At 37.2% G+C, this 25761-nt stretch overlaps 1 protein-coding gene across 1 annotated transcript in view; it reads right to left on the reverse strand.

Annotated features, from left to right (window-relative positions):
- Positions 1-25761, reverse strand: part of LOC117412539 (bis(5'-adenosyl)-triphosphatase-like) — a 294642-nt gene that overhangs the window by 32730 nt on the left and 236151 nt on the right. The window contains exon 7 of the mRNA XM_058988557.1: positions 15086-15133. Within this exon, the coding sequence (XP_058844540.1) occupies positions 15086-15133 (48 nt within the window). The remainder of the gene's footprint in view (positions 1-15085; positions 15134-25761) is intronic.

Raw genomic sequence — 25761 nt, forward strand, 5'->3', positions numbered from 1 at the left:
CCTGATTACAGTAGCTTTGGTCATGACCCATAATCCCCATTTTCCCCAGAACCAACCCCAATCATGTAACCAGGATCAGATAACTTAAAGAGTAAGTAGCGTTATACGTCCCCGCGTGGTGCTACAACTCTTAAAATAAAGTAACTGTCATTTTTTTTCATTGTTAACACCCTGACAACTTTTTACACTTACCCCACTACTTACTCTTTAAATATATGTAGAATTAAATGATTAGAACAGGAATGCTCTTTACAGTATTTCTATTCCAAAGCATTCATTTAAAAGATCTGCTCTAACAGATGTAGTACAGTAATCCTCTAATACTGATAATAATGAAAATTATTTTGCTATTATGAATCCATTTATATTTAGGGCACCACAAATGCGTTTTCTAAATGTAAATTAATCCATTAAAGGCATGCTTTTGCCATACTGAGAGCAAATATCCAACTGCTTTATGCTTATTTAAAAGTTAAATCGTTAAACATAATTTTGCTTGTGTGTGTCTTTGCTATTTAATTAGGCAAAATGCTGTTCATCAAATGAACTAATTAGGAATTAAATAAAACAGTAAAAATGAAATAAAAACTCCTCCTATAGCAGATTAGTAAAAATAAAAAGGATGCAGCTCTACCTGCTAATGCGTTGTCATGGAAACAGAAGAATCAATATCACTCAGCTGGTCAGATAGTTGACAGTAATTTCTGCTGGGTCATGGGATTTGAAAGCTGCAGTTGCATTCGTCACAGAACTAAAATAAATCTTTCTGGACCTTATCTCTGAATTTGTTAAGAATATAAATTGCAGAAGAACACAAGAGCAATTATTTGCATTACAAATCCATTTCTTTTTCAGAGAAGATTTTGGTGTTTTTGATGAAAGCCACAGAGAAGACTTCATATCCCTTTGATCACTGAGTGACTGATTTTGTAGAAGTGTGTTCTGAAGCAGAACAGTTATAAAATGAATAAGGCACAGCTCCTCCTTTATAAACTATTACTCATATTTAACATTATCATTACAAATGTAGGTCTTTAGTATTGAAACAGATCTGCATGGTTGATATAATAATTTAGGAAATGTGTTAAGTATGGATATATGTTTTATCCTCTGTAAACTCATTACTGGTTGAGTATATTAATGATGGGTCAATCTCAAACTAAACAAAAGCTTGGGAGTTTGCTGTTAGCTTTGTCCTCCACCCTGCCTTCTCTACTCTCCCTCTCTCCTCCATCCTCTCTACTCTCCCTCTCTCCACCCTGCCCTCTCTACTCTCCCTCTCCTCCCTGCCTTCTCTACTCTCCCTCTCTCCTCCAACCTCTCTACTCTCCTTGTCTCCACCCTGCCCTCTCTACTCTCCCTCTCTCCTCCATCCTCTCTACTCTCCCTCTCCCCACCCTGCCCTCTCTACTCTCCCTCTCTCCTCCCTGCCCTCTCTACTCTCCCTCTCTCCTCCATCCTCTCTACTCTCCCTCTCTCCACCCTGCCTTCTCTACACTCCCTCTCTCCTCCATCCCCTCTACTCTCCCTCTCTCCACCCTGCCCTCTCTACTCTCCCTCTCTCCTCCCTGCTCTCTCTACTCTCCCTCTCTCCACCCTGCCCTCTCTACTCTCCCTCTCTCCACCCTGCCCTCTCTACTCTCCCTCTCTCCACCCTGCCCTCTCTACTCTCCCTCTCTCCACCCTGCCCTCTCTACTCTCCCTCTCCCCACCCTGCCCTCTCTACTCTCCCTCTCTCCACCCTGCCCTCTCTACTCTCCCTCTCCCCACCCTGCCCTCTCTACTCTCCCTCTCTCCACCCTGCCCTCTCTACTCTCCCTCTCCTCCCTGTCCCTCTCTCCTCCATGCCCCCTCTAATTTTGTACTGTGATATTTTGTAACAACTGTAAGTCGCCCTGGATAAGGGCGTCTGCTAATAAATAAATAAATAAATAAATAAATAAATAAATAAATAAATAATTTGCATCAGTATTGCTTTAATCAACTTGTATCAACTTTCAATGCCTCAAATAGCTTTGTAGGTAAAACTTGATTGAGACATGGTAATGACCGTGACAGAAGAGTTTTCTTGCTAATGACAAATAAGGTTAATCGAGCAGGCTGGCTTTGACTGCTTATTTCAATCATCATGTGAGTAAAAAAAAGCAACTTTCCTAAAAATATATATATATATATTTTTTATTTACATTGACTTTAATGGGGTCTATTTCCCTCCATTAACAAACTGCTACTCTTGGCTGCTACTGGTTTTTTAATGTTTTTTTTTTTCTGGACACGAACTTTAATCAATAAAGTGGCCCACTTTCATAAGAGATTACACTATATAAGGTTGATTTTACATACATGCTATATTGTTTTTCCACTTATAAATGCAATACATTTTCACTCCAGGCCTATTTCTCTTCATTCATAAGAGACCGTAAGAAAGACTAAGATACCCTCCTAATAAGTGATAACACGATCACTCAAGCACAGCTTGAAGCCCAGGGCTCACAAGATGCATTCACAGCAGAGGTGGGGATCTCAAACTAGGAGGAGAGCTGAGTGTGTCTGCTGGTACTGTAGGTGAAATCCCCATAGGTTGCTGCCAATAAGTGATGCCCACAAGGGGAAGACAGTTAAGAGGTTTATTACAGGCAACAACTAGGAAATAAATTGACGTGGGGGGCTACATTTGGAAAGAAGGCAATTAAAATGGATTTCACGTCGAAAGATCTGTTTACTTGCCTTTGGGGAGGATTTGCTCAACAGCTGAATTTTAGCATTTCACAGCACTGGAGAATTCCCCTGGATTGCATCAACCACCAATCCATACTCTAACAATAAGGTAGATTCCCTGGTGCTGTGTAAATCCAGATGTGGCCTATACCAGCATGGGTATACTGTAGGCTGATAACATCACCCAATTCATTTAAGTACATTTTTGGAGTGGATTTGGTGTTATGGGTGAATTTGTCCTCCCCTTGAAGAGAAACATTGACAGTTTATTTAATTTTATTATAATAGTACAACTGTGACATTAGATGCAGTTCCCAAAGTAAATATCCAGTTAAAATTGACACAATGTTACCCTTCTGCATAAGCTTCTAGCTAAACTTCCAAAAGACTGATACTTGCAGAAGTACATTTTTACAATTGACACTGCAGACCACTTTAAAATTACATTTTGCTTTGCAATGTAGCCTCATAATCCCTCTAGTCCAGTAGAAAGTAGAGGGTTTGGGAATTTTAGAGATGGATTAAATAGGTTTATAATAAATACAACGCACCATCAATACGCACACATTGCTGAGGTTGAGATGATATTACACGATCACTGGGGAGCAAAATGTGTTTCATATAGTTCTATAGATAGGGGGCATTGTCTTACCCCTTAACATCTACATTATGTGTATGCGTAGCACTGTCACTGAACCAATACCACCCAACAGGGCCACCAAGGCACAACTGTTGGGAAAGGCCAAAAATAGAAAGCAACTGGGAGTGGGGAATTTGCTGTACGTTTTCCTTCAATGGGCTCAATGCACTGAGTATCCCACAATTTCTGAATGGATAATCATCCCACCATTAGAGATGCAGCACGCAAAAGATTATCATCATAACATTCATTCCACAATGGCAGTTGCTCCAGATATGCCTATTGTCCTACATATAGGTCACTTGGAATTACAATTCAGGCTTATCATTTTATCATTCTAAAATGAGTTTATGAAGAGATTCATAAATGGTGCAATGTGGTTTACCATGGATACCAAGGTATTTAATAAGCAAGGTGTCTGATCTTTATTTTTCCATTTAAGTCCTACTTGCAACTTACAGCTGGGTAGACGCACAGAACCACAGGGCAGCCACAATTCAAACCACCAGCCGCAGTGCTTAGAATCAATTATTCATATTATCATATTAACATATGAATCTATCATTTAGTATGTTATTTTATTCATTTCTTTTCCCACTCAACTAAAGGTGCAATCAGTTTAAGGCTAACTTAATTTTCCCAACTCCTAAATACACTGCCAGCCATCCATAACCTAAATACAAGGACAGACATGGAGGCATCAATCGATAATCATATTAATCTATTCAGAATGTTTTAGTTTCTGTCCAGTTATGCTTAAACGCATTTGCTTTAAGCTCTTGGGTAACAGGGAGTCCATTCATTACCTTAACAGAAAATGTAGCTATGCATACATTTATTAATCCATGGTATGGTCATTGACCTTGACTTTTTTATTTCCAGTGTGGTGTATTTATTATAAGCCTATTTAAGAAAACTTAACACTTGACACATGAAGTTTTCAGGAACAGTAATGAATCAAACTTGCAGTACCATCCCTTTTGTCTAGGCAAGATCAACGAATTGGCTGCCACCCAGAATGATTGATTACACATACGTTTAGAGACAGTACATCTCACAGGAGATGCAACTATTCATTTAGCCAGTCCTTTCCCATGTAAAGGTAACAATATGTTAACAGACAGTAAACCCATATTTTCCTACATCGATACGCACACATTGCTGAGGTTAAGATGATATTACACAATCACCGGGGAGCAAAATGTGTTTCATAATAAAAAACAGGTACACAGGACTTAAGAACGTGTTACTTCAGCTTTTCTGGTACCAATTTAGGTGACAATGTACAGTATTGGAATGAACTAGGCAGAAAACTGTACCAAATAGAGATCCTGACCTGAAAGATAGTAGGGGGCATTTTAACTTGGGGGACAGAAAGAAAAAAAAAATGACTACATGCTACATGTTTTATTCTCTTTTGCTGAAACCTTGACTGAAATATTGAGACAAAAGACATCACACAGCAGCCAATGTAATTTAGCATCCTTAACAACCATGCCATCTTAGATAAACTGTTAGCATTAGAAGTTACCCTCCAGTAAGAAAATGCTGTTCAACTCCTCACTAGAAATTACCGAAATAAGCATCACAGACACCGTGTGCCTGGAGGTTGAAGGTTTGGCTTTGTACATGCACAACATGTTTCATTGACGAAATGGGGAGGAACACACCACATGCTTTTTAGATGAAGGATTGAGGGCTCAGGGGCAGCACAAATACAACTGAATTTCTACACTCTTGAACGACAATGCTTTGTTCTATTAAACAAAAACAAAAACCTTGTTAGAAAGTCACACACACATCCCTCAGAAAACCTTCAACAACAAGAATGTTATTCGGCATTGATCCGCACTGAAATAATTAAAATATTGATTTGAAGGTTTGCCACTTTTAAAATAGCACCTTCCTCTTAACAGTATCAAAGATGGCTTTGCTCCAACAGCTGTGTGGAAAATGTTTAGCGAATGAGGGTTAAAGGTGACCTCCCCTTTTAATAAAGTCTGTTGCTGCAGTTATTACACCCTGTACTCTGAAGTTTAATGCATTTATAGTTGCCCAGGAGCTTTAACTCCCCCCCCCCCCCCAGTTTCTCTACAGAAGAGTTGCTGTGTGATTAATGGTGTTTACACGCTATGCTGCACCCTGATCTGAATTGGGGCGCAGGCCCAGTCACACCTGGAAATTAAACTGGCAAGCACACTGTATAGCCATGAAGCTTTCAAGATGACATCCTCTTATAAAAGGCAAGTTAAATAACTTTTATATCATCACATTTTATTGATTTTTTCCTCCCCTTTCAAAATTGTAGTAAATGATGTATTGCTTCCGGTTTGTTTTTGTTTTTGTGGTTAATGAGAGAACATGCAATGAAATATATTATCTCAAGGAGAGCATTTATTGCCACTGTGCAATAAATCTCAAACCACAGTATTCAATTTCAGACGAAAGTCTGGACACAGGCAAGCTTTGCTGGATCATTCAAGACTCGAATATCTCAATTTGAGCAGTACTAATTTACATCTGCTAAGGATTATGGACTGACTATAATCCCTTTTCTACAAGATTTAATATACTGATGCTATACATAGACTGTAGGTGCTAAAATGCTTAAGGCTGTATTAATAACACCATAGTATACCAGCATCTGAATAGGGCTTGAGTTGCAGATTACATGAACATATGAAATACTTATAATTATTATTAAAGAAAAGCAATGTAAAGATTATGTTGTTCTAGCCTCTGGAGGCACTGTAGTGCAATACATCATTTCATGCCTCATGTATTAATGGCAGCATTTGTATAGGAAACACATTTTTTTTAAAACTTTTTTGGCAATTTGTTTTACATTTGCTTTAGAATTGATTGTGCAAGTGTATCAACATCTCCTCCACAGAGTGTTGTTAAGTTACATGCACCTCCATCAGGGGCAATGGACTTCAGAATACCTTACACACGACTGCCACACAGTGATCAACCATAATCAATCTAATCGCGAATAGCTGGGAGTCAAAGAAGTACAAGCAGTTTGTCACTGACTAGCCTTCGAAGGAAAAAGATCACAAGGGTGCGCTGTACCAAGCCAGTACTGGTCATGATGCCCATTGTGATGCCAGGATTAGGGGAATCAGTCTCTTACAGGCCTGTCCCCTGAAAGAAATACTTCCAGAGCCCTATTAACTTGACAAGCCCGCTACAACTCTACAGCTGCTTTCCTACTACTTCCTTAGCCTGGGTATTTGTGTGAGACAGTGACATAATGACACACTGTATTTATCACTTACACACATGCACACAAAATGCACACCATCAGGTTACTTTTGATAACTATTATGTATTAACAGCTATATGATTAACAACAATAAATGCTGCTCTTGGAAATTCAATATAAACTTAACCATAGATGCCACATACAGTACATTATTTGAAGCTGCATTCAAATTCACTGACTTATTTTACTGGCTTACTTCTAAAGCAGAGAAAAAGTGCTCCTAACAGACTCATGCGTATTTATGTATACCGGTACCTCATAAAATGCATCATTGGCCAAATGTGTTTTGTTTTTTTTTAATGTTGAAAGTACAGCCAAGTGGAACAGGTAGGTGCCCTTTATCTTTATGCAAGGACAAAGCATTTTCCATACAAGGAGAGAGAACAGTGCATTTAACAGGAAGCTTGATGATTCCTAAAGATTTATGTTCGCTAAATGCCTGAGCCCCAGCACAACATACCTGTTTACCACTATAGAGGAACACAGTTATTAAAGAACATGAAATCACTTGGTAAACAAGCAGCTGACAGTGATCGATGGAACTCGCTGTTCCTCCCTGCCAAAGCTGCTGACTGGCCCTGTGTTTTATTCATGAGATCTGGTGCAGGAAGGGATGCCAAAAGGTTTAAGAATATATTATGAAACTCTTTGAGATGTCAACCAAGTTGTCAGGTGCTGTTAAGCAAAGAAACGGAGACGCCACATTTAGGCTTTCCTGGAGGACGAACGCGTGCAGTGGCAATATATCAAAACATAAAGTTGTATTCTATTCAGTGCCAGGGGAAACAGATTGGAGCCATGTATTACTTGTGTTGGTTCCTTTGATAATATACTGAAGGAGGGGTGGGATGGTATTTAGATGCTAAATGTTCAACAAAAAAAAAGCTGACCCTTTATCCTAATGTGCTAAATTTAAACGGGCACTTGCTGTGTTTAGTTTGAGGCCAAATGTGCCATATGTTAGGACACAAGGCAGGTTTCAAGAAGGAAGTGACATTCCAAATCCATACATGTATAATACCGTGTGATTATGAAACTTTAACAAATACACATGAAGTTATTCTTCCTCGTACAGTGAGCCTCAAATAAGAGGGAGATTTCTGTATGATGTGTATTTGTTAAAGGATAGGCTTTTTTTAAAGTGCTTGTTAATCTAATTGAGGAAAAATGGTGCAATAGAATTAGAAACTGAAATAGAATTAAGAAAGAATAAAAAATGAATTATTCCATTATAGATTGATATCCACCACGTCATTGTTACAAAACTTTGAAAAACAGGACTGAGGTCTGGATCCTTGTGGTGATAGTCCACATTAACACTTTGTCAGGGGTGCCGCTGCCAATGTGTTAGATGAACTGAAACATTGTCTACAGTACGTAAAGATTCTTAAGAAGATAGGGCAAATATTTCACCCCACATATAGTATAAGGTTCAGAGAGATCCTTAACAGGCTTTAAACTTTTGTGATCAATACTGCTATGGATTTTGTATCCAAGGTCATGTAGCTATCGCTTCATCTCTGGTGGATTTAGTTTCTGATGTAAATGCACATTCTGTGTGTCCTTAACCTGATCTTCATCATGCAAGTAATTTTAATCATCCAAATAATGCTTTAAATATATGTTCGTTGGAAACTATGTTGTGTTTCAGAAAGGAGAATCCACCCACTAATCACATATGTAATCAAACTGTTCCTTAAATAGCCCTATCGTCTAAGCCTCCTTGTCGTTTCTTTTTATGGTCCAAATTATATTACGTTTTATCATGGGCATAGTCGTTGTCAAATGCAATAAAGAATCGTTCATTTCAAATCTTGTGGGAGTCTCCTTTCTGAATAGGGACGGTATGGGTCAGTCCGGGCCAGTCCATTCACAGTGATATAGTCCGTAAGATTTACATTGTTTTTATTTATTTTCAAATCAGATCCTAGAAGTTCAAATATGGTGATTGCTTTCATTTGGGCTAAAATCTGATTGGACTAGATGAGCCAGAAAATCCAGTCAAATCTCTCCAGTTCCAGCCCCAACTTAAACGGCTGTACTCTGGATCAACACACAAACACTTTCTATGCTAAAAGTCTTTTTTCACAGATGCTCCGCTACACATTGTTCCATTCTTGTTTCCAGTTACTATGCACTCTAGCAAATTGCAACCTTTACTGCTTGTTTTTGTTCAATATTATAAACTGGATTGATGTTCTTTTTTATTGACACCTCTGTATGTCACTAGTCTCCTGAACTCTTTAAGCTTGCTTCTGTTGGTGTTTTTCAAGATCTTTGTTTGTTCTTTTTTTATTATCTCATCAGGTAGCAACTTTGTATGACATGTTACGTGTTAATTCTGTTTGAACACCATGTTTTCATTTGGGTATGATATGAAAGTACCATTAAACAAGAATCAGGAATGAGTACTGTGTTTAAGAACACAGAGGAATGACCAATGATATTCAACAGTTCAGAAATAAATTGAACCGTATTCCATGAATTCCATTATTTTTATTTCCTGCACGAAAGCACATGCCCCATATAATTGTAATGGATGGCGTGTGGTCTGCAGTTGTCATTTTCTAATGTTAGATACATTCCCCACTGTGTTTAGCTCTTGCGGTGATGATGGTAAACAACTTTTATATATACAGCACCTCTTCATTGTTTCTCATCACCTCAGTTCATTAAGGAGCACACAGATACCTTTCCTAGAAGCAATATGTTCTATCCGTCTGTCTTCGCAGTCGGCATTCTTTGTCAGTTGAGTTTTGTTCCTGCTTCTGAACAAATGGCTGAACACTGAAATGCAACTGGGAATACAACCGACTTAAACATTCATCATAATGTTTGTGTGATTACAGGATACTGAGGTCCCTGATAATTGTATTGCAAGATACAGAAATGCAACAGCTTGAGGGCAAGCTGTCTTATTCAATTCTAGAACGCCAGAAATCAGTGAAAGTGCACTGTACACATTCTTTTGGATTATGATAACTGTTTATAAACTATCATGTCATGAAATCACACTGACTCTTACAGTGGAAGGCTGCTAAATGAAAAGGGCATGGTTTTTCATGGTGAATAGGACACTGGGCACTAAGTTCGCACCCAGTCGTGCCTCTGCATCGGATCCCCAGGTGACCCTGCATCCATGTATGGAGCACTGACACTAAGTGTAATATATACATTATATACACTGGCTGGAAGACGATACATACTTGAAGCAAGTTTACCTTTAGTAGTGGTACACCTTCAAGGCTACAGGACTTTGACTAAGGGTTTGACATGGGTACGTTTTATAGCTGTCAGTATCCACTATGTGCTGATGCGGATGACACTGATACACTCACTGACACTTTTATCTGGTCAGCTGTAAGACCCTGGAGAGAATCTCTGGCAGGTCTTATGTGACCTATGTAGTTTGCAGTGTGTAATTGAAAACCTAAGGCTAGAAAAAAAGACATGATTTCTCAAAGGGAACAATCAGATAAGGAGGTTGGAGACTACAATGACCCATTGTTGCAGATTTAAAGCACCTCCTTTATTTTATGACTTTGCCAAAATAAGCTTAAATTAGGTGTCAGGTGATAAATTGATGAATTATGCTTTAAGTCTTTAATGTATTTATCAGTGGTAGAATACAGCCCTAATAAATGTTGTATGTCTTAGCAAACACGGTACAGAAACATCAATCATATTTAAAAGAAAAAATAGCCTACTGTTACGTTTAGAGAAAGTAGTATAGTTTTGGTGGTTTTCAATTACAGTATGTAATACAATATGTTTTTTATTAAGAGTAATTCTGCAGCAAATGCTACAATCATGTTATTGGTAAACAAATGTAATGCAATACCTTTGTACACTGCACATAAAGTCCTAAACAAGATACAGAAATCCTGACTTGAAGCCACTATTCTCCTCCTTTAATGGGTTACATGTCTCTGAAAAAGTGGGATGTAGGAGCTGACCCTGATTAAAACTCAACCAAGCAGCCCATGTTTTGAATAACTCCGGAACACTACTGAGAGCCATTCTCACACACCACAGAAACTGGTTTCATTTGGATTTGATGCTTTTTTAAAGTTCTGAGCCTTGGCAAAAAGTCTCAGCTCAGTCAAGCTACCTGGCTCATGGCTTTGCAAACCTGAGCATATAGGAGAAGGCAAAGCAAAGTGCATTATTCTTAGGAATAAAGCACAACCGCTAGTTTCTAACACAACTACCGTATTGTAATTTAAAGATCCATAAAAAAACACATTTTGATTGTATTAAGAAATAGCAATAAAAAAGAATTATTCACATTGACCTACAAAATTACTAAGGAAAACAATAAATACACCTTGAACAACATTTTCTTTGTCCGAAATAATCCTTATCAACTTCTTTCAAATACATGTAAATACAATGGCTATTAAGTTGTCTTTATGAAACTGGGATTTTTCTGTACTGCTACATGCATAAACAGGATATTACTTCAAATCAATTCCTTTAATTTATCAAGCAGCGGAACAAAACACATCACAACAAGGATTCCAAGCATAGACCTTGTACGGTCTTCAATGAAAATCAACAATGTAGGCTTTTGGTATTTGGTGCTATATGAGACAATAATGAAGACAATAGTGTGACAACACTATTTATTCCTTGCATGCCAACCAGTTTCTACATCATGTTCACTGGGTTTTAAAAAAAAAAAAATATATGAAACAATCTGCAGTATAACTGATTATTCTTCAAACACTACGCGAATCCCACTCTTTTACAACTGGCATCATTCATTCAAGACAAATTCAAGTGAAGTCTAACAATGACAGGACCTGACATGTTGTATTTAAGGAGGCTTTGGGTTCATTACTATTGGGTGATAGTGACAGTGCTTTAAAAGATATATTCCTTCCTCATGACAGGACTTCGAACTCTCTTTCTTAGAAGAAGCGGAGTATCATTCCAACATGAAATGCCAACCTGTCTAGGTATCCTCTTTCAGGGGTGTCAGACATTAAACTGGAATGCGTATACTATTATCGACAAGACCTTTTACTATATCTTGCTTTATTTTGTATTTTACATTCCTGAAGGAAGCTTTGCACAGGAGTCAAAACAGCTGTGTTGTGTTTGTTGTGCAGACGCTGAGTACATGCACTAGAGCTAGTCTGTGTTCTGTGATGTTTTGTGACTTTCTGTAATCTATTGCCTGTGACTTGCAATTGTACACATATTACGGCTCATTGAGCCCCTAAAACACGTGTGATTTTAAAAGAATCTCTTAAGGCTGTTAATTGCTTCTGTTTTGTGTGATTACCATTACTTGAGGTAAGATATGTCTTACAGCACACCCTGACGTGTGTAATTTCTTACTTACATAGATTGATGAATCTCCATGGCAGCCTTGGCGAGACTGGTATTGTGCCTTTAACAGTGGCCACACGTAACAGGCATATCGGTCATATGATACACCCAAACCATACTACCGTACATGTATGGAAAGGGGCATCTATCATGTGAGTTCATCTACAAAAACTATTCCACATGCATTTTACATAATACATTGCTTTTTCTACATGATTGCCATCACTAGGATGCAATCTATCTTTGACATCCAATTAGTAAGTCGGCCATGAAAAAGAACATTTTTAATTAAAATGTTTCTGATTCCTGTGACTTAAAATAAACAAAAAAAAGAACATTAATGCGCCAGCTATGAATTAAAAGTGACTTTTCCTTTTGATGTTTTTGAGACCTAATATTCTGAGCAAACAGAATGTGTGCATCACAACAGCCAATAATTAAAGCTACAGTATTACTGAGACTGTACATGCAGCGTGCTTACAGACTCGTAATCTAATTAAAATATTTTATTGCAGAATAAAGTTGTAATTATTGCCATTTCCCTGTCATGCTTCATTGCATATTTAAAATGTGTTTCAAGCTCATAATGTTTAACCTGTTCTAGTGTGCCTTTACTTAGCTGACTATGATTTACTTGAATGAATAAGGGATGTGCAAGCCTTTCACTGGAATGTGATCCTGGGTTATTATGGATAGTTGTAGAACAATAGCTTGAAGTCTATATATATTCCATTGCCTTTTCGAAACATATTGATTAAAATATAATGATTGCTTTAATCTCTAATGCTACCAGCACTTCTATTTGATTTCATTAACATATTTTTTGTAAATCTATATAATAAGCAGAGTACCCAATGAACCCCAGTGTGGGGCTGCCATACCTACTCTGTATTGAACTCTCATTGCTGCTGGCGTGCTAATGTTAATCAAGTGTCAGGCAGGTTACCTGGTGGCTCCAGGCACTTCCCCTTCTCCCTAACACATCATTCCACTTTTTTTCGGCAACTTTGAATCAGGCCACAAACAATTTAAAAACACCTTGATAATAATTGTATTTCAAGTATGTCCTGAGCATTATTCTTTTAAACTGTTTACAGATTTTCAGGACCATGGACAGCGCAAGGTGCTGGTATGCTATTCTGTCCAGTTGTGTTATTTACTGCAGGTATTATTACAATCATATGAAAGTGAATGGAATTCGCATTTTAGTTCAGCTTTATTTTTTATATATATATTTTTTTAGATTTTTCAATGGTTGGAAACCTCTGAGCGGCCCCATAAATGTCATTGTTTATAATAACAGATTTATTCTACAGTGATATCTGATGTACAAAATCTATAATAAATACAGTATTTCTTACCTGATTGCCATCCGTCCAGTATTCAATCCCCAATAGAGTCAAATACTGTAATATATCCCTGTACCACATGCAACTTTTCCTTTTTTCCAGCAGATGGAGCACACATGTTGCGCTCAGGGAATTAATTCAATGTTCTGTGAAACTGCACTTTTCTTTCAACAGTGCTTATGTAAAAAATGTTTAATTATAAACAATTTCAGGTGGTTAGTTTCACTTGAGTTATTCTTTTAAACTGTATAGCTCATTGTTTTGATAGTCACTCACTTATTGGGTAGAAGTTTCCTATTTTCAGTGTCCCTCCTCAGCAATAATTGTATAGGGAAAACTGATTACGACCAAAATTAACAATATGACTCTATTTGTATGTCTGGAAATGTCCCAACTATATATACTGTAAGCATTGTTGGAAGAGTCATGTGGCTAAATGTAGACCAAGGTTTTGTTGCCAATGATAGTGTCAAGACATGAGAAGCATTGTTTCGGAGAGTTGCTGTTTAACAACTCAAATAATTCAATAATCAATCAATTCTGTGTTAACATCAGTGGCCCTGTTGTGACCTGCACACACACAGAACAAAGATCAGTACCTATCAAACCAAACAAAGCCCAATTCATTAAACAATTCAACATTCCCGATTGTCCTCTTATTCTTGAAAGACTGTTCTGACTCATTGCTCCACTCTAATATGGCTGCTTTTTCGTTCACCTACCTTGAATTGTTTTTATACAGACATATTTCAAGCTAAGAGGCTGTCTGAAAAAATAAATGTGGTCATTTTTGTCTTCCCTCTCGTTTTCTTAAAGGTCTTTCAGGATTAAAAAAAGAAAAGAAATGACTTGGTTTCCCTCAGGGAGCTGTATAACAGAAAACTCAAACCCCATGATCATTCTCAATAATACTGCAACTACAGTAACCCCCCTGAATGCTGAGCATGTGAATATAATAAAATAGTAAAGAGGAGATGGTGCTTCAACACTGGGACAGTGGCATATACTACAGCTGTTCATTTGGAAAATTATCCCGTTAGGAGCAGTAAAAAAGAATGATTTTGACTCAAATTCTCTATGAGAGGAAGATGAAAAAAAAGATTAGTATCATGCCTTGAAAGAAAAAGTGGCTGTACGTCAATATATTTTCAAAAAAAAAGGTAACGGGACAACTGTTGAGTAATAAAGAAAGTTAGCGATGGTGTCACAGCAATCATTTAGTGGTGGTGTCACTAATTACTTTAATTAGTGCTAGATCATTGTTAAAATTACAAATAACTAGTTAGCTCAGGAAACCCTTGGGGGGGGGGGGGGGGGGGCAACTCAATCATTAAAGTTTATAGGCCTTAAAAAAGTCTTACAGCCCAGCCTAAGAACATTAATTTCAGGTTGCATGGTAAAGAAGTGGCAGCACCAAACGCAGACAAATGTAGAAAACCAGCAAGCTGTACTACAGTCATGTGCATTGAACCTCCTGTCCCCCCAAAGCTTTCATCTCGTCAGTTACCTGAAGATGTTTTTTTTAGCATTAGAAACCTCAGAGCTTTCAATCAATCAAGAAGCCTCATTACAGGGCATTGCCACAAGGTAGATGAGCACTGAACATTGAAGTGTCAAGCATTAAGAAAGCTAAATGGAAGGGAAACTAAACAATGAAAAGGTAAATAAATCTGTAAATAAGAGATTTAAAATAACAATAAAAAGGCACTGTTTACCAGTTTCTAATCATAATACAACCCTGAGGCAAAGCATTACCTTGGTATTAGCACTTACCTTCCAAATGCCTTCCATTACCAGCATCAATGGCGTCTTATTAGAGTTCTATAGGCAATGGAAGAAATACATTGTAAACATTATTACAGGAAGATGGAAGTAATATGCATTGCTCTAAACCATTCTAAGAAAGAAGGGGGGTAGGGGGTAAGCTACTGTATAATAACATTTAGCTAAGGACATGCAAATTTACTAGCCTTTCATGCTATTCACCTCTGAAGATCACAATACCATCACACAATTTTTGCACAAGGCTCAGACATGGCTTTTTTCTTTACATAGCTGTGAGGGAAAGCTCTCATGACATCTGCTATACAGTAGCCTGTGTGCATTGTCTCTGATTTTTAATAAACCCTAAATTCACAGAAATCTGGACAGCAAAGAGCGGAGCTCCTTTGTATAAAATTAGACAGCAGTAACAGATAGAGATAACTGTTCATGAGCAGCACTGCTTACTCTGCTGCATTTCTAACACATTACAGCAGCAGCAGCAGCAGCACGCTGAAGGAAGAGCAGGTCAAGATTCACCCCCGGGAATCTGCTGCTCAAGCACAATTACATCATCCGGCCATTACTGGCTAGAATTTATGTATATAACTACATGTGGTTCTTTTCAATCACAGAATCATCTAATTGTTAAAAATGAATGGGCCAAGTTCAATTGTTATGAGTACATGACAAGGCTTGCTGTAACTACTGGCTCACCCAGTAGTTACAGTTTACTAATGAAAATAGACTTCTTGAGATTTGTGCATAGGCAAGCTTAAAGTTAGGTTGAAAGTTTTTTTTAAAATTATTATTATTATTTATTTCTTAGCAGACGCCCTTATCCAGGGCGACTTACAATTGTTACAAGATATCACATTATTTTTACATACAATTACATTATTTTTTACACATTATTTTTTTACGTACAGTCACCCATTTATACAGTTGGGTTTTTACTGGAGCAATCTAGGTAAAGTACCTTGCTCAAGGGTACAGCAGCAGTGTCACCCACCAGGGATTGAACCCACAACCCTCTGGTCAAGAATCCAGAGCCCTAACCACTACTCCACACTGCTGAAACTTAATTACATCTAAATTTGCCAAATATTCTATTGTATTTATGTAAAGTATATTAACTTTTCAGATATCTGTTTGAAATAATAAAGAATTACACCTTTGAGGGGCAATAAATACACAAACTATGTAAAACTGTATAACAAAATCCCTTACATTAGTTTCCATTTGTTTTGTGATACGGTTATGTATTTCTAAATTCTAATAAAGTTGAACAATGCATTAAAAAAAAAAAAAAAACTACATGCAAGATTTTGTTAATATACTATATTAAAACTGCATTCAAAATGAAATGCAGAAAGACTTAGACTTGGACTTGTACACCCTGTTTATAAAACAAAAACTGTAAACTTCCAACTTTAAATGTTTCTCCCTAGATAGCTAATTAAGTTCCTTCTTTTTGATGACACACAGTAGCCTAAGAAACAAATGTTACAATGGCATAACAGTGAAGTTTGCATTTCAATAGATGTAAAAGCTTGTTTATTATTTGCAACCTAGTTTGGTCATGGACCATGAAAAATTGAGCATCCCAATAAAGTGCAGTCTACATATGATCAAAATTGTGCATTTCTAGTAGAGAAAATCTAGGCAACGCGTGTCCTAATTTCTCCACAGTTATGTAAGTATATTAACGAATAATGACTGAGTACAGCCTAAAATAATTACTGCTATCTGCTTCCGTTGTAAATATAACCGCGGAACTGAACACAAAGAATAATGGCATATTTACAGAAGAAAGCTAATTAAAACAGACTTAAATTGCTTTTTTTGCCATAAAGAGCAATTTTCACATGTGCACTATGTGAAAGCCAGTGTACTTACCAGACGTCAGTATATAACATATAATTCAGAGTTCCCCAGACAAAAATGCAGCTCAGGGAAAAATTCACATCAGCAATAAAAATCTCATTAAGGAAGATATGAGGATATTTTTGCCACACAATGACAGCTTTGTATGTGTGTCATTTGTCAAAAGAATGTCACCAGTTTTAATGACTGATGGAAAATGTGGTAGACATTTTCATTTTATAGCTCATGTGACAGCAGACAGAAGAGAATCGTGGGGGTCTAGTCATAAAGTTTTATACTTCAGAGCCCATACGTAGTGCTTTTGTAGCAATGTCTTGGATAAAAGCTGGGTCATAAAATATTAAAGAAAAGTTCTTGGATAATTGAACAAATCAGAGCCACGCTGAGAAGGATGGTTCTTTAAATCAATCACTTCTAAGCCCCTCAGTGGCATTCACTTTGATTTTACCACCCCTCCTGTACCTGGTCATCAGCTGAAGTCTGCACTGACACTGGTCTCTGGGCTGGAGTCCAACAGTGTTACAGCCTGCAGCTGCTTTGTATTTTAGATGGTGCAGTTCACAGAGCAGAAGCCTAGGTGAAAGACTGCAGAAATGTTGCTGTTTAAAAAATTGCCTTAACGGAGATGCTTCAACATGGAAGATGCCATATAGCAATGCTTTTTTTGAATGTTCTCTGCATTATATGGTATTATGTATTTGCTTAATAACTGATGTTGATAACGAATAACCAGCATGGGTCATCAGTGCAGAAGCTGATGATTAAATTTGACAAGAGCCAGTAATACTTTAATTAAATTCTCAGCAGATGGTAGTTTGTCAGAACTTGTAAAATCGGCACTCTATGACTGGTAAGAAAAGGAACAAAAAAAATAAAATGAAAATATAGAACACCCACCGAACACAGTAATTTAAATTCCCATACAGATTGAATTATATAAAGCCATGTGTAAGGCAGTGCATTTCAAATCAGAAGTACTAATCAGCAGTTGATAAATCAGTATAATCACATACATTATTTTAGTATGCATGTTAAAGATTGATGCTGAAAAGTTAATACAGCAGTAATAAAAAGTTATTAACTGAACATTTGGTGTTACAATTCCCTGTTGCAATTTTCGAGAAAATCCTATTTGTTCATCTTAACAATATCTCAATGTCATAGTAAACATAAAACAAATTGAGTCTGATAAAACCTCTAGTGGTATGCCACTTGAATTATTATTATTTTTTTTAATTGCACAGCATCCACCTGGTAATGCTTTTTATTTTTTTATTTTTAACTACGTAACATCTTTAATACAGGCTTAAGAGCTCGTACATGGAATTGAAATTCTAAAATAAACCCAGGGGTTGACTTGGTGTTATTCTTCTTATTTATTTCTTAGCAGACACCCTTATCCAGGGCAACTTACAATTGTTACAAGATATCACATTATTTTTACATACAATTACCCATTTATACAGTTGGGTTTTTACTGGAGCAATCTAGGTAAAGTACCTTGCTCAAGGGTACAGCAGCAGTGTCCCCCACCTGGGATTGAACCAACGACCCTCTGGTCAAGAGTCCAGAGCCCTAACCACTACTTCACACTGCTGACCGTTTAGCGTTTAGTGAGATGGCCTGAGTCAAAGACATAGGCTCAAGCTAGCCCCTTATGGGCTTTATTAAAGAGTTGCCTTTTACCTCCGCAAATCATGCAAGGCCAGGATGAGCGAGGCAGTAAAACGTTCCATGCCACGTTGAAACAGCTAATTTAGGATTATGAAATTTAGAGGGCAGGTTTGACAGCATCTTGATAACCACTGGCACATAAAATAAAGGCAGCAATAAAATGTGGCTGACCAAGCTTTATGTTTTGCAACAGTGATTTAAAGGGAAATATAACACAAAAAATACAGTTGTTATTGTCATTGTATTTATAGGATGGCAAAGTGACCTTAAGTCTCCATGTACTGTATAATGTGATGAAAGGAAAGGTTATTCTCTAGTTACAGTCAATCCCTTATACATTTTTTACCATGAAGCAAATCGGAGAGGAGTAATGCACAGTGAAAGCATAACAAAAGAATGACAACTGTGGTAATAGTAGAAAAGTATGGCAAACCATGGTAAATGCAAGGCACATAGCATGTATGGGAAAAGCATGATTTGTTAATAGTTTATATTTATCAATTAACAAAATGCAAAGTGAGTGAACAGAAGAAAAATCTACATCAAATCAATATTTGTGGTGACCACCCTTTGCCTTCAAAACAGCATCAATTCTTCTAGGTACACTTGCACACAGTTTTTGAAGGAACTCGGCAGGTAGGTTGGCCCAAACATCTTGGAGAACTAACCACAGTTCTTCTGTGGATTTAGGCAGCCTCAGTTGCTTCTCTCTCTTCATATAATCCCAGACAGACTCGATGATGTTGAGATCAGGGCTCTGTGGGGGCCATACCATCACTTCCAGGACTCCTTGTTCTTCTTTACGCTGAAGATAGTTCTTAATGACTTTCGCTGTATGTTTGGGGTCGTTGTCATGCTGCACAATAAATTTGGGGCCAATCAGATGCCTCCCTGATGGTATTGCATGATGGATAAGTATCTGCCTGTACTTCTCAGCATTGAGGAGACCATTAATTCTGACCAAATCCCCAACTCCATTTGCAGAAATGCAGCCCCAAACTTGCAAGGAACCTCCACCATGCTTCACTGTTGCCTGCAGACACTCATTCGTGTACCGCTCTCCAGCCCTTTGGTGAACAAACTGCCTTCTGCTACAGCCAAATATTTCACATTTTGACTCATCAGTCCAGAGCACCTGCTGCCATTTTTCTGCACCCCAGTTCCTGTGTTTTCATGCATAGTTGAGTTGCTTGGCCTTGCTTCCACGTCGGAGGTATGGCTTTTTGGCCGCAAGTCTTCCATGAAGGCCACTTCTGACCAGACTTCTCCGGACAGTAGATGGGTGTACCAGGGTCCCACTGTTTTCTGCCAATTCTGAGCTGATGGCACTGCTGGACATCTTCCGATTGCGAAGGAAAGTAAGCATGATGTGTCTTTCATCTGCTGCAGTAAGTTTCCTTGGCCGACCACTGCGTCTACGGTCCTCAACGTTGCCCAATTCTTTGTGCTTCTTCAAAAGAGCTTGGACAGCACATCTGGAAACACCTGTCTGCCTTGAAATCTCTGCCTGGGAGAGACCTTGCTGATGCAGTATAACTACCTTGTGTCTTGTTGCTGTGCTCAGTCTTGCCATGGTGTATGACTTTTGACAGTAAACTGTCTTCAGCAACCTCACCTTGTTACCTGAGTTTGGCTGTTCCTCACCCAGTTTTATTCCTCCTACACAGCTGTTTCTGTTTCAGTTAATGATTGTGTTTCAACCTACATATTGAATTGATGATCATTAGCACCTGTTTGGTATAATTGTTTAATCATACACCTGACTATATGCCTACAAAATCCCTGACTTTGTGCAAGTGTACCTAGAAGAATTGATGCTGTTTTGAAGGCAAAGGGTGGTCACACCAAATATGGATTTGATTTAGATTTTTCTTCTGTTCACTCACTTTGCATTTAGTTAATTGATAAATATAATCTATTAACATGTCTATTTTTGAAAGCATTCTTACTTTACAGCATTTTTTCACACCTGCCTAAAACTTTTGCACAGTACTGTACAGTAGTCATGCCAAGTGGCTTGATTACAAGGTTGAGTAACTGCTCAGGAAAACACCATATACAGTGCAACGCAATGTTTGTAGTTCATTACCGGTACCAATTTTTATGAATACTGTGAGGTGAGTTTGCAATGGAACAGAATTCACACACCTGTTAAACTGCTGGCCAGATATGAATCAGATGTCACAGGTGAAAGCAGTCAGGGTTTATGACAAGGGCTTTTCCATTATGCCACACAAGCTCTCAAACACACACTCCCATTGGGGAAACAAACTCGGACCTTTATTGCCAAGCATGTGTCAGGTTTTGCTGTTTTTTCAATGACTAGACCTGTGGTGCTAATAGTGTTTGGCCACAGTCAGATGTGTATTACTCATACAGTGACATTAACATGTAACAAACTACAGTGCATATTCCAAAATGTAAGATACAATTAATAAAATAATACAATTGCAATGGATTAGTTCTGCTGCTGCTTCATAACTGATTGGACTATACTGTATCTATGTTTGGATACCTTTAATGGCTGAAGAACTACAATGCTGCCTCATCCTGTAGGTTCTTTACATACCAGCTCTTCTGCTGGCAGATGTTTGCAAGCAATGTGTCTGTATGAATCACAGCACAGGGCACTCGCATTTTTTATCCTTGATTATAATTATTCTCTAACAATAAATTAGAAAACAAAACCTGGCATAGTGACAGTAAGCAACTTAGGGCTGGTCAAATGTGAAGCATTACCTGCAACAGTATTGTATGCATATTTCATCCTCCAAGTAATTTAACTATGATGGATGTTACAGATACAGCATTAATTGACTAGTAAGAGCACTTTAATTTATTAAAGCCTGTAAGAAATAAAAAATAAATGTTAAATAAAAATTAAAGGTCAACATGAATTTATATACTTTTTCAAATTATTCATCTCTGACAACAGTCTCCACGAGGACATGATGTGATTCATACGGTCTTGTTTAGTTTGCTATGCATTTTAGAAAAACACAGCTTCGTCTATGGCCTGCAATAGCCTCTGTATTACTGGATACATACAAAGTTCACTGGAGCCATAAAAGAAACATATTTAATTGTTGCACTGTATATCAGATTGTTTATATTTCTTCATGTGGGATGAGGGTTTAGATAGGTCATTTGTCATGATTTTAATGTTTTTTGCAAGGATTAGGGTGTTCACTCACTATTATCAATAGTGTATAAAACGGCACTCCTGTGTATTTAGCCTTCACTACAGGCTTGCTGCCTAGCTGTCTAGGAGGAGGTCTTGTACTCAACTGACTGGTTATATGCAGTCAATGTACACTGGTACTGCCATTGAATTAAGTTTGACTATCTGTTTCTTCATTTGATGAGCAGATCTTGTACTGTCACAGATAATTTAACTATAACTTATCAATAACAGTCAATCAAAAATGTTAAGTTGCTATTTTCTGAGAAGTTTTTGAGATAAAAAATATATTATCCTTGTGCATCTATCTTTAAATATCTGCTAGATTTCAACTCAATTACCTACTGAGTTTGCAGCTGTTTTAAGAGGCAACTGCTCCACGGGGAACTCCTGAAAAATGATTGGCATGGGTGACCTCTGTGAAATTGATAAGGGCTCTAGATTTCCACCAGAAGTCAGCATCAGCTTTAGCTCCTGGCCTTTTACAATTTGGTGCCTTCCTTTACAGATTGGATTTTTAAATGTAGACTGTGAAGGGCATGAAATGGTATTCTATTGTGAGTCTGCTTATATGAAACACATCAAATGGCCACATTGTTTAAATATATCTTTCTCACTTTGTAATGAATACCTGTGTTTTCATTGTGTTTTACACCTTATTGTCACAGTATAAATACCTAACTAATACATAATACAATGTGTGTAATCAGAATGGTGTGATTCATTGTGTAAAGGTCCAAATGAATCGCTCTATATTTTTTTATGAGCAATGATTGTGTAGGTTGTTAGCATAAATATGTCTGGAATTAATTTGTTTGAAAATCGGCTTGGACAACTGTTTTCTTTTCTGGAAAGAAAAACAAAACAGTTTCCGTTCAAACTAGTTTACTGGAGTTTAAAGAGAAGTCTTTTAAGATCACCTATAAATGCACAGTAAATCTGGTTGCAGTGATCTGTGCATGGCAGCACATCTTACAGCTACAGTATGTACATGTTCTGTACTGCAAGTATCTGGCAGCAGAATTGAAGTAAGATTAAACACCTAATGAGTTCCCCTTTAAGGCACTTCAGCAACATGGAATAACATTACAAGATGAATCAATGAAATCAATAACCAGCCAACAGTCCTGAGAGGTACATATGCTAATTCAACTTTTTTTTGTTTGACCACCTTTGTATTGAACTTGGTGTTTTATTACTAAGCAAAAATGAAATTACCTCTATTAAAAATTAAAGGAATCTCCTTGAATGTAACAACTTGATAGATTAGGTCTGCTCTCTATAGAATATATAACATCGTTTTACATTGTCACATGCTTTTCATTATTTCTTCCTTTTTTATTTAAACTATTGAGATTTCTAGATCATCCCATTCATTAATTTCTGTAATGTATATTGGAGTATAATACAAATAAAATCAAGGGATATTCATTTTCAAAGCTAGCATGCAAATCTGTAAACTAAAAACAATTCAGTTTTCATGACCATCATTGCCCGAATTTGAAAGCTTCAAATCTATTTTCCCAGTAGAAGATACAGTAACACAAAATCCATGTGCATTGACATGCATATCGACCAGGAATAAATAAAATGTGTATAAAACATAATGTCTTGTCTATTTCTCACAAGTCTAGAATCCCTAAAGCATCAACCAATCACCTAAGGTTGGCTTCAATTGGAACAGAGTGAGAAAAAGCTGAATTCTATTAGCTTTCTATCTGAATGGAAATCAAGTTGTTCCTTATGGTCCAATCTGCCAGAAAATAATTTGGCTTTGCATCAGCTAGTTTTTATTGCACTAATTCCTTAGAGAAATGACTAAGGTTAGCATTTTATTTAAGCATCGTCTTTGTAGCTGTCCTGCTTCTCAAAGGAACCGTCTCCAAATGCTGCAACAATGGCAAATCTCATAACCTAAAATGCATACAAATGTCAAGGCTATATGTTATAGTTAACTGCAATTGTGTGGGAATCCAGCATTGCCAATAGATCAGGTGTATGTTTATGATCCTTGTTCAGTATTTTTTTCATTAGACATATCTCTTAGGTAGCCTTGAAGGCAATACTGCGGAGGGTTGCATAGTAAGGCATCAGTTTCATTCATGCCTGTAAAACAGCATGTTTTTCCATTCAAATAAAAAATACAAAATCAAACCAAAAACTTGCATTTGCCTAAACATTTCCAATTAGATGTATATATTTTGCATTTTTCCATTTACAGTGGGGATGAAAAGTAATTGACATTTTTTTATATATATACATATTGTATATCTGCAAGACTGTGTAGCTTTTTTATGCTTTTCTAATAGCTACAGAGTTTATGCGGATCACAATATTTCAATTAATATAACTCTTAAAACAATGGCCATAAACTCATATTCATTCAAATAGAATACTACAGAAGAGCTTAGAATTAAAACATACTAGTGTTGTTGTGTGAGGAGGAAATCATTGTTTTAGTGAGCCCCAAATGAAATGCCTAATACTACTGATAAGCTAATCAACAGGAGAGAAACCTGTGAAACCAACCATTTCTTCAAAACGGAATAGGGAATATACAGTAGTGTGGAAACATGAAAAACAACACAGCATGCTCTCATTTGTTATATTACTGATTGAACAATGAAATCTAATGCTCTCCTTCCAATTATCTGAATTATCTGACACAGGTAACTGCGGTGTACAAAAATAATTGAAATCAATAGATAAGTGCTGTGTCTGGACACTGTCCTCGTGATCAATGGGCAGTCAAGGTAACTTTACAAGGATTAAGAAGCTTTAAGTATTTGCATTATGCATTTAAACCAGAATATGTTTTTAATCTAAACAATGCTACTGAAAATACCTATTTTCGTTTTTTTCTACCCAGTCAAACGCACATTTAAATACCGTAACCACATGCTTAAGACGTCATTAAATCCTCTTGTTTTCATTTAGCATGTTACTGTACATTCCCTCCAGTCCTTATTTTTAAAGAGAAAACCCATGAGTCACATGACCATGATGTGTGGCCCCAGAAATCTGAGAAATGCAAGTATTGACTGATCAAAAGCATTGGCTGATCAACATTGAGATCCCTTAAAATCAGCAGCTCAAATATACTATGCATCCTGCATCTGGCTTCATGAAGCAGAGGGTCTATTTTTCAGCTATTCATGGAATTATTTTATCCATCATCTATATCCTCAAAATTCTATTTCGACAAATGTCTAACTAGGGAAAGACACAGGTAAATGAGATAAATAGAGATTGCAGCCAGTTGCGAAATTTAAATTTGTAAGAGGTCATCAAGCACTGTGAATAAATGCTGCCATGGTTTTTAAGAACAGCGCGGGATATAACAGGAAGCAGCAAGCAATTCAGCTGCCAGATCAAGCAATGCATGAAGAGAATAGTTCACAAGTGACTTGTGCCCATATGGCATTGGCCAGTAACTAAATTCTTTTTTTTTTTATATATACAGTTTTGGGCAGTGGAAAGCAGTACAAGCTATTTTACCTTAATCTATCTTGGGCCTAGCTCCCATTCATGGTAAACATGTGTATAATCTACTTATTCTGTGCTTGGTTGTTTGCAAGTAGCTGCTTGTGTCTAAATTCCAAACACAGCTTCAAAATAAACTTTTATGGTCCCAATACCTGCTGTTTTGTCAGTGTACTCAATCTATGTAAAAGAAAAGTACCAGATTCATACACCCATTGACCTTCTAAAGTATTTGATATTCTGCTTGTAACTACAGTATCTTCCTACAGCACGACAGATACAACGTTTATCTGCTTTACTTGCACTAATGCATTTTGTAGAAATGAACAGTCGATAGCAACACTTCGGAAGTATTAAAATGTTAGCGTGTGGCCATGATAATATTTCTGAACCGACTTGCGTAAGATGCAGAAATGTAAGAAGCTTTAAGAGGACAAATGAGTCTCTGGTTCTTTTTGGATAC

The sequence above is a fragment of the Acipenser ruthenus genome, chromosome 16 (genome assembly GCF_902713425.1).
Source record: "Acipenser ruthenus chromosome 16, fAciRut3.2 maternal haplotype, whole genome shotgun sequence".
NCBI lineage: Eukaryota > Metazoa > Chordata > Actinopteri > Acipenseriformes > Acipenseridae > Acipenser > Acipenser ruthenus.